The 10829-nt window shown below is 38.1% G+C and overlaps 1 protein-coding gene and 1 pseudogene across 2 annotated transcripts; both read right to left on the bottom strand.

The window, feature by feature from the left end:
- Nucleotides 1-218: 218 nt before the first annotated feature.
- LOC143886471 (ferredoxin--NADP reductase, leaf isozyme, chloroplastic-like) lies at nt 219-5287 on the bottom strand (annotated as a pseudogene). The gene is made up of 11 exons (XR_013253828.1): nt 4309-5287; nt 3919-4217; nt 3779-3812; nt 3402-3636; nt 3131-3264; nt 2765-2843; nt 2407-2498; nt 2173-2250; nt 1100-1154; nt 758-992; nt 219-527 (listed from the first exon to the last, which is right to left on the bottom strand). The product of XR_013253828.1 is annotated as a ferredoxin--NADP reductase, leaf isozyme, chloroplastic-like (transcript).
- A 602-nt stretch (nt 5288-5889) lies between these two features.
- LOC143886469 (uncharacterized) lies at nt 5890-10045 on the bottom strand. Its single transcript, XM_077390445.1, has 2 exons — nt 9182-10045; nt 5890-7484 (listed from the first exon to the last, which is right to left on the bottom strand). The coding sequence occupies exons 1-2, from the start codon at nt 9911-9913 to the stop codon at nt 6255-6257; spliced, it is 1962 nt and encodes a 653-aa protein (XP_077246560.1). The 5' UTR covers nt 9914-10045; the 3' UTR covers nt 5890-6254.
- Between the last annotated feature and the right edge of the window lie 784 nt (nt 10046-10829).

Genomic DNA, 10829 nt, shown 5'->3' with positions numbered 1-10829 from the left:
TGTTCAACGACTGCCCTTGATGGATTCTCAGCAGGTTACTGAGTCCGGAAACCTTGGAGTAACATATATGCATGAAGAAGCAATGGCAGTAATTCATAGATATGTCAAGGTATAATCTTAATATGCAAGTATCATAAGATAATTGTTCGATTTAAGTATCAAAAATTCAATCCACAGACACCAAATTACTTTTAAATGAAGAGTGAAGACTTGCTTGGTGAAGAAAAATGGGAAAAAATATTGCGAAAAGAAGTTGAGAATGATTACAAGAGATTGAAACTCAGTAGACCTACACTGTATGATTCCTCTACAATAAAACTAATGAGACCAAAATGGTACAGCTGCCTTATTAGAAAATAACAGAAATTACAAAAGAGAAGGTTGCGTATCTACACAGCAAAGAGAAAATCATAGGACAATGGGCTCCTTGTAGAAGTGATGCTTCTTTGAACAACCAGGCATCAATACTTCCACATTCCACTGCTCTGCTTTCTTCAGCTGCCTTCTGTATTCAATCCAGTCAATGCCTACAAAAAAAAGCATAATAAAGAAAATAGGAATTAGTAACCAGTATATCAAATCTTAACATAGAAGTTTGTAATTGACATGGGGAGGGAGTCTTTTTAAGTTTTTATTGACTTTGGCAAGTTGAATTAGTTTTTGATTGACTCATTGGGGCAAAAGTGGGTGAGACAATGATTGATCTACTAAGATTTTAAACATTGACTTAAAGCATCAATTCCATGTATTATCTTACCATCTTTAGCAGCCAATGACACCATAATGTCATCAATGCCCTTTTCCATTCCCTTCAATCCACACATATATACATAGGTATTGTCTTTCTTGAGTAACTCCCATAGTTCCTCTGCGTACTGGGCCATACGTGTTTGAATGTACATCTTTTCCCCCTTCTCATTTGTTTGTTCTCTGCTCACAGCGAAATCCAACCTGAAATTATCAGGTGTCTTCTCCTTCATCTTCTCAAATTCCTTTAGAACATAAGACATAAAATGAAGTTCAACTTATAAATGTCTCAACAGATAAAGAAACAATTAAGGCCGATAAAAGTTAAGAGAAATAATTTGATTGAACTCACCTCCTTCTAGAGCAATTGTAGGAACACCCAAGATTAGCCATGCCAGTCCGTTGAACTGCATACCATGTCAAGAAGTCTTAGTCATTCATCCGGGGACATTATGTCACAAATATCAATCTCGGGAATTTCTCGGCAAGGGAAAATCTCAGGATATATTATTTATTTTTTATTTTGTCGGGTTTATATCTGGAAAAAACAATAAAAATAAAATTATGTAAAAATTATATAAAAATTTAAAATTTAAGAAAACAAATAAAATAAAAATATTGTAAAATTATAAATTTAAGAAAAAATATAAAATAAAAATATCGTAAAATAAATTTAAGAAAAAACAATAAAAATAAAATTATGTAAAAATTATATAAAAACTTAAAATTTAAGAAAACAAATAAAATAAAAATATTGTAAAATTATAAATTTAAGAAAAAATATAAAATAAAAATATCGTAAAATTATCATGATAATATCGTGATAATATCACGATATTTTACGATAAAAATGGAAATATCGCTATATTTTTAAAATCTCGGGATTATTTCGGGATTTTGTCGTTTAATCAAACTGTCGCTATAAAAACGCGATATTTTTAAAATATCGGAGATATTTGTGACATACGACAACTTGGTAAAAGGAAAAGGAAATTAATTAACAAAGTCATATGCCTTTGGTTGTGAATATCGTATACAAGTGTGAGGGGTAGCATAGTTCCTCTAGTGGCAGTTTGGTTATGTGCATGTATATAGACCTGTTGTGATTACCTTCAAGTCTGCAGTCAGAATTTTAATTTCCCCTCCTTAGGCCATGTTTGTTTTGGATTTTGGGAATTGATTTTCGGGTCCAAAACTGATTATTGGATTCAAAATTGCATTTAGTGTAGAGTCCAAATGTCCAATAATCAATTATGAATACAAAATTAATTCTTAAAATCCAAAACAAACAGGGCCTTAGCTTCTATGTGGAAGTTCTAAAAGGAAAGTTCTCTAATTATAATCTTAAATTACCCCGGTGATAAAATTATTGAATTCTTCTCATATTTCTCCAATTGTCAGAAATTTAAGAAGACAGATAATTGCCTTATAATCATCATGTTTCTCAAAGAACATTTTCCACAAGAATGCGCGGAAGGGAGCGATTCCCGTTCCTGTTCCAAGCTGCAACAAAGAAAACCACAGTAACCATTTAGATAACTCATGTAAGAGACAAACAACAGACAAGAATTTCAAATCATTTCGCAACTCCATAGCTATTTGGCATAATTCACATGTACTATAGAATGAATATGACAGTGTTTGAGCTGCAATCGTTACCATAATGACAGTGGCATTAGGATCAATGGGCATAAGCATTTCTTTCCCAACGGGACCTGTAAGCTTCAGTTCAGCCCCGTGCTTCAAGTCACCTGAAAATGCATAATAATAGAGCCCCAAGGCTACATAAATGATAATTTCCAACCTAGTACATTGTTCATTTTTTTTTTCTTTTGCCTTTTTTTTTTTTTTTGTGGAGGTGGGGGATAGTGTAGAATGGTATATAATCTTTGATTCTTGATGATAACAGAGCATCTGTCCTTAGCTTTGAATTACCCATGCTGAACAACACAGGGAAAAAAATGTAGAAGCGAAGACAAATGAAATTAGAAAGAAATGGATCCACATAAATCCTCACATAGGAAATTTGAGCAGACTCCTTTAACTCCTTCCCCTTGATCATTGGTATATACGACCCGTTTCACACAGAGAGAAACCTGTAGGAATATAGACATAATATCAATTCAACCACCACAAAGGAAAAAAAGAGATCAGAGTGGAAAGAAACACTGTTATCTACATGGCAGAAACCACAGACTTTTGATCATTAAAGAATAGATAAATGAACTACAAAAGATAATTCATCAATGGCTTCCATAACAACAGCAAAAAAAATGTACAGTGGGAATTTTAGGATGATACAATTAAAACCATCCTATAATCGAAAAAATTAAAAAAATAAGGAAATAAAAAATCAGATAATGCCAATCGGAGTTGAACTTACAGTCTTGGAATCTCCAAAGTCACCAAGAGCACTGCTAGCAATCGAATACAGCCTCAACTTGTGGGGCTTCCCGTTCTTATCAATTCAATCAGGAATAACACCAACAGATTGTCCTTCTCTATATGGAATCTCCCCTATCATCAAACAACCAACCAATACAAAACTTCAACAGATAAAAAAATAAGAACAAAAAGAAGTAATTGAAAAGAAGAAAATGATTAAAATCAGAAATACTTTATAACTAGAAGCAACTTACTAGAAAAAACCATACCCTCAGTGCTGAAGACCATATGCCAGGTCTCTCCGGGAGCGTCATCGCCAGTGATCTTAGTGTTTAGCAGGCATCTGCCAATGTAAGGCTCCTTGGGCTTGTACTTGTTCACCACAACTCCTTCCTCATTCTTCTTAGACTCCTTGGCTACTTTTGCAGGAGCCTGTGTAGTGACTTGGGCTCTAATGGAAAGCACATTTCTAGCTGAATTGACATTCCTGGAATACAAACATGTCTGCAGAACCCAACTCATGAAAGTGAGTTGAGAATTTGAAAAACAAGAACATGGTGGTCTTGAATGGATTATTTCTTTCTATCCTTATATGGGTTGGGCTTTACCTTATACAAGAATTACCTTGTATAACTTAATTCTTTACCTTGTATAAGTTAATTCTTGGAATACAAACATGTCTGCAGAACCCAACAGCAGCTCATGAAAGTGAGTCACGAATTTGAAAAGAACATGGTGGTCTTGTATGGGTATTTTCTTTCTATCCTTATCTGGGTTGGATTTTACCTTGTATAAGTTAATCCTTTCTGAAGTGTTGATGGAGGTTCTACTGGAAAGAGCTGATGATTTGGAGGATGGAGGTGAGACTGCAGCTGTGCAGTAGCCATGATTGTGGTGTTTGAAAGGAGAGAGGGAATTTGATTTGAACTATTGAATATATTTTTTTCGTATAGTGGGAGTTTGAGGGACAGTAAGATATGACTAAGAATGAAGGATTGGATAAAATTGAGTGGAGGAAATTGGTAAGCAATGCAGTGGTCAGGGTTGAGATTTTGTTGAGATAAGCCTCTGGCTTTACTTGTATGCTACCCACAAAAAGAGAAAAATCATTCCATTAATCAATAAATCAACAGAAAAGTGGTTATCTAGGCAAATTCTCATAGGAAGGAATTTTACCATGTTTGGGTGAAGCAATTGGTGCTCAACAGATGTGATCTGGACCGCCCATCTGACATCGACTAGGTCGTTTGAAATGTCCATTCACTTAGAACTATTTTAACTGCTCTGATTTCATCAAAGATATTCCGATCTCAAGTTGAAGACGCAATCTAAATTTCGAAACCTCGTGGGTCTTACCTTGGATTGCCTATCAAGAGCTAGCAAAATGGTGTACATTCACATTCACTGGACAAATATCCATCGATGGATGGTTAGGATTATAGGCTGTAATCTTTGGGCCATGGAATGAGCCCACCAGGTAGATGCGCCAGACCGATAATCAAAACTCTCCTTTGTGATATCTGATAATGACTCATGTAGAACTTGGGACAATCGCAGCTGGTACTCTGCACTACTCTTCACCATACACATGGCACTTGTGCGGCGAATGAAACCACTCATTTGTTGAGTCATAAGGTGAATGGGCCCTGATTTGATGATCCTAGGATCCAATCAACGTGATATTTGGGCGGTGACCCACTTATGTTGGGCCCCACCTAGTGAGGGCTTCCCTCCTTTCCCCACAAAAATAGTCTTCATTGCATTGGCTTGGGAACATGACTAGACCATGAACATGGGTTTTGAATGTTAGGCTAAAATCTCTACTTGTGCTAGAAATTCATCCAAAGTTCCCTTCATCTTTAATCGAAACCCTCTTAAATGGAAATTTCTGTCCACTAGTTAGAACCCAGTATCTTTCCTGTGATGAAATCCAGAGTAACTGAAAACCCATCCAGTGGTCTTTATACTTTGATTGCAATGTTTCATGCCGAAACTGCAAACTTCCGAAAGCAAAAAAAACAAACACAGATTTCAACAGCCCAAAAAAACAAAGAGGGCTACATCAGAACAAGTATGAAATGACACCTCCAACTCCAAGAACCCTACCCCCCTTGATTAATCCATATATTTGAACAATCAAAAGAAAAAAATAATTGTATTTATAAACTTATATTAAACAGAGAACCTCCCCCTCCACCCATCTAAACTAATCCCAACAAAAACAATGGAAAACACAACAGAGGAGAGAAAAATAACAACATTGTTGGGTCATGCAGTGAGTGGGGCACGATTCGATGATCCTAGGATAATCCTGGCCGTCGAATCAACGTGATATTTGAGTGGTGACCCACTTAAGTTGGGCCCCACCAAGTGAGGGCTTCCCTCCTTTCCCCACAAAAATAATCTTCATTGCTTTGGAAACAAGTTGGCATGGGAACATGACTATAACATGAACATAGGCTTTGAATCTTTGGCTAAAATCTCTACTTGTGGTAGAAACTCATTCCAAAATTCTCTTGATCTTTAAACAAAATCCTCTTAAATGGAGATTTCTGTCTACTAGTTAGAACCCAGTATTTTTTCTGTAATGAAATCCAGAGTACCTGAAAACCCATCCATGGGTCTTTCTACTTTGATTGCAATGTTTCATGCCCAAACTGCAAACTTCCAAAGCAAAAAAAGGCAAACACAGATTTCAACAGCCCAAAAAAAACAAAGAGGTCTACAACAGAATAAATATGAAATGACACTTCCAACTCCAACAAACTTAATTCCCATGACTCATCCATATATTTGAACAATCAAACGAAAACAAATTGTACTTATAAACTTAAATTAAACAGAGCACCTTCCACTCCACCCAGCTAAATTAACCCCCCAACAATAACAATGGAAAACACAACAGACAGCAGAGAAAAATAACAACATTGAGCAGGGGAAAAATAAAATGAAGAAGCAAATAACAGTCAAAACATATGACAGGTATATGGGTATTGGGAGCTCTCTCTCTCTCTCCTGCTCTAAGCAACCAAAATTAAACACTAATCTTATGTACACTCCAAGAAGAAAATTTAAAGACAGGATTTTTGAATTATGGACTATAATTATTTTTTAAAATTTCATCAATGGAATGCCCTCGAACTTCTGGATTGATACAGCTCCAACCTACCTTTAGCTTCAGGCAACAATGCATCTACCTCAGGGTCTTGGACTAAAAATCCCTGCTTCGATGCCCATTCGAGTACTGTAAGGACTTCCGCCTGAGCGAGTGCTTCACTGTCAGGGACATGAAGTGCAATGTAGCAAAGAAGAATCAATGTAGAGATCTGAGCAACTTGTTCCCCAAAATACACTAGCTGCACAAGGTGTTTGGCACCTCCCGCCGTTATAATCGCCTTGCAATGATCAGCGTGAAGATAATTATCAGTGCAGGAGAACTTGGTCAGGGCGATCGCCGCCTCTCTAGAGACATCCCCTGAAATTTCCCCATCTCTCTCGTCGAGTAATCGCACCAGAGGACCAATGATCCTTGTCTCGGTGGCTCGGAAAGTCCTAGCTAAGCACCCAATGGCTTTGATGCAGGGGATAAGAAAATTGGATTCGGCCTTCTCGATAACATTCAATAACTGATCAACAACCGCTTTGCAAGCAGGGGAATTGGGCTTGAACGCCGAGCGTCTTAATTCAGGGTCTTTCTCAGCAACTGCAGCAATCTCCATCAATGCCATGGCAGAATAGGACTGTACCTCATCCTCCCCTTTCTCAACAAGGATGGCGAAGCAGAGCAAGGCTCTGGATTCTGTGATGCTCCGGCATATGGGTGAATTCCCTTTGGCGAGTTGCCAAAGTGCTTTTGCCGCCATGGCCTTCATGGCGGTCTTTGTAGCAGGGTCTTCGAATTCCCTTCCTTTAATGCTGGAGCCGGCGAGCGAAATAGGCTGTGGCTGTGGCGGCCTCCCATTGGTGGTTGTGTTAGGGTGGTTATTGGTGGGGCCGCCGCCAATGGGAGGTTTGCTCTTTAGGGATTGGGTTTTTGTAGCCATGGTTGTTTTGACTATAGAATGCATCTGGGTTTGGGTGTGATTCCCCATTGGATGAGGGATATTACTCTGCAGTTGCTTGTCTTCATCTTTCTTATTGGTCATGTTTGTGTTATTGTTATTCGCCATAACAAGTGAATGAATTGACATGGCCTTGTTACCTGTCACTGCATATTTGCTATGTTCTTGAACAGTCTCAAAAGCGAGATGACTGACGAGAAGGCGAATTGTATTGTTTTGGGCGAAATGATCCTGGCATTTCGGGTGATTCCCCGCAAGTTCAGAGATTGCCCATGCAACAACGGATTGTACCTGTGGAAGTATAAATGATTAAATGACACCAACTCTAACACCTTAAGCTTTTGGGTAAATTGGTTTTTTCGAATGTATAAGAGCTATTGCATTGAAAACCTAACAACTCCTTCATATTAAAAATTCACATGTACGCGCCCACCCAAAAAGAGACGCCACATGTGAAAGGAGTGTATTGGGAATGATATTTCACAATCATTTTACACATGGTTTGATAAAAATGCACATATTGACTTATTATCAAAGTATGTGTAAATTATCATTCCCAATGCACCTTAAGGGCACTCGTTAGCAAAAACCAATGATTAAAGGGTTATAAGGGCACTCTTTAGAATGCATTGGGAACTTAAATTTACATATGTTTTGAGATTTTTTTATCAAAACATGTGTAAAATGTTTGCAAAATTAAGTTCCCAATGAGGCCACTCCTTAGCAAAATCGATGACCCTAACAACTTAAGCTTTTGGACTAATTGGTTGTTTCACATAACCTTCGTGGGTCCTTCTTTGAGAATTACACATGGTTTGATAAAAATGCAGATATTCTAAGACCTATTTATCAAAGTATGTGTAAATTATCATTCCCAATGATTAAAGGGTTATAAGGGCACTCGTTAAAGTGCACTGGGAACTTAATTTTGCACATGATTAGAGAATTTTTTTATTATCAAAACATGTGTAAAATGTTTGCAAAATTAGGTTCGCAATGCAGGCGCAAAACCCATGACCCTAACAACTTAAACTTTTGGACTAATTGGTTGTTTCACATTACCTTCCTGGGTCCTTCTTTGAGAACTACACCTAATTTGATAAAAAAATGCACATATTCTAAGACTTATTTATCAAAGTATGTGTAAATTATCATTCCCAATGCACCTTAAGGGCACTCGTTAGCAAAAACCAATGATTAAAGGGTTATAAGGGCACTCTTTAGAATGCATTGGAAACTTAAATTTACATATGTTTTGAGATTTTTTTTATCAAAACATGTGTAAAATGTTTGCAAAATTAAGTTCCCAATGAGGCCACTCCTTAGCAAAATCCATGACCCTAACAACTTAAGCTTTTGGACTAATTGGTTGTTTCACATAACCTTCATGGGTCCCTTCTTTGAGAATTAGAAAATTACACATGGTTTGATAAAAATGCAGATATTCTAAGACCTATTTATCAAAGTATGTGTAAATTATCATTCCCAATGATTAAAGGGTTATAAGGGCACTCGTTAAAGTGCATTGGGAACTTAATTTTGCAGATGTTTAGAGAATTTTTTTATTATCAAAACATGTGTAAAATGTTTGCAAAATTAGGTTCGCAATGCAGGCGCAAAACCCATGACCCTAACAACTTAAACTTTTGGACTAATTGGTTGTTTCACATTACCTTAATGGGTCCTTCTTTGAGAACTACACCTAATTTGATAAAAAAATGCACATATTCTAAGACTTATTTATCAAAGTATGTGTAAATTATCATTCCCAATGCACCTTAATGGCAATCGTTAGCAAAACTCAATGATTAAAGGGTTATAAGGGCACTCCTTAACATGCATTGGGAACTTAATTTTACACATGTTTAGAGAATTTTTTTATATCAAAACATGTGTAAAATGTTTGCAGAATTAGGTTCCCAACGAAGGCGCAAAACCCATGACCCTAACAACTTAAGCTTTTGGACTAATTGGCCGTTTCACATTACCTTCATAGGCCCTTCTTTCAAAATTTTCGCAAACACAGAACAAACACCCCCAATAATCATCGGCTCCACGCTCTCAGGATCCTTCCCCAAAAGCCCAATCGCCCTCGCCGCATTCTCCTGTCCTTCCAAATGCCCTTCCTTAACCAATCTCAAAAGCGGCCCAACCCCACCTTCCTCAATAATCAACTTCCCATATCTATCATTATCCCTAGCAAATGAAACCAACGACGCCGCAGCCTCAGATTTCTCATCCAAATTACCTGTATAAAGCGCCGCAATCTGCTCCCAAATTAACCCTAAAATAGGCTCATTAGATGCAATTGGGGGCAGACCCAGATACCCATCTTCGCGATCTTCGCCTGTAGCAGAAACCCTAAGCAACCAAGACACATCTCCAATAGAATTTTCCAACAGGGATGCCATTTTTTTGAAAGCCGCAGGGGGCATGAATGTGAAAACCCTCTTCATAAGTCCATTGGCTCTACATTTTGTAACTAGGGCTAGGGCTTTATCAAGAACTTGTTCAGTTTCATCAATGATTCTTCTTGTGGGTCTTTCATATAGCCCAGATGAGGCTCTTGCTGCTTGTCTTAAAAGGGTTGCTAGTTTTTCAGTTTTGGATTTGAGTTCTGAACAATCTTGTTTGCAGGATTGGGCTTCATCTGCTAGTTTTGTTACTTGGTCTGCTAATTGAATGGGTTTTGCTAAGATCTGTTTAACTATATCTGCCATTGATGGAGTTTTATCGGACCCAGGTTAGGTCCGAAATTGGGTGAGGGAGAGGAAGAAGAAAGGTTTTTTTTTTTTTTTTTGTTGGGTTGTTTTTTGGTTTTGGGAATGAGGGAGAAGAAAGGTGTGGAAAAAAAATTTGTGGCTATCTTTTTCTTTGGTTCTTAATTTATTGGTGCTTTGATTACGGATGTGGGTCATGGGGGTAAGGGTGTCAATTAGGCTCGGCTCGAGCTAGGCTCGAATCCTTAACGAGCCGAGCCGAGCCGGCTCACCAGGCTTGTTAAGCCTAACGAGCCGAGCCTAATTTAGGCCAGGCTCGGCTCGTTAAGGCTAGTTAAGAATTTAATATATATATATATTAATTTATATATTAAAAGGGTTGTCCAGAGAGTGAAAGAGGGGTGGGGGTGGGGGTGGGGGGGGGGGGGCAAAATATGTCACTTCATTTTTGGAACCCCATTTGTTACTAGGACCACCCCCCCATAGTGTAAAAAAAAGTAGTCAAATTACACTAGTAGGGCTGTCCAGGGAAGATGAGGGGTGTGAACATAATATAACCCGAGCTCGGTAAGGCTTGCGAGCCTGGCCGAGCCTGACCGAGCCGAGCCAAGCCGAGCTGAGCCCGAGCCGAGCCGAGCCGAGCTTTTGAGCTTAACGAGCCAAGCCGAGCCTGGCTCAGCTCGGCTCGGCTCGTTTACACCCCTACATGGGGGTGTCGAGAAATGGTTTTACTGGGTCAATTGTGTGTTTGTTTTTTTTAACATAATGTGGGTTTTTTTTCTTCTCAAAAGAATCTTATGTCACTTGGATTGACGAGTTGACTACTTGGGGATCTCATTGTTGGAAATATGTATTGAATTTTATGGCCACAATCGTTGGATCTGGTAACATGTATCGACCATCGATGAGTGTGACA

Source organism: Tasmannia lanceolata, unplaced genomic scaffold, assembly GCF_043159265.1.
Source record: "Tasmannia lanceolata isolate RefF3 unplaced genomic scaffold, GAP_Taslan_0.1 ptg000011l, whole genome shotgun sequence".
Lineage (NCBI taxonomy): Eukaryota > Viridiplantae > Streptophyta > Magnoliopsida > Canellales > Winteraceae > Tasmannia > Tasmannia lanceolata.
The sequence above is the reverse complement of the archived record's forward strand: the minus strand, read 5'-3'. Positions and strand labels throughout refer to the sequence as shown.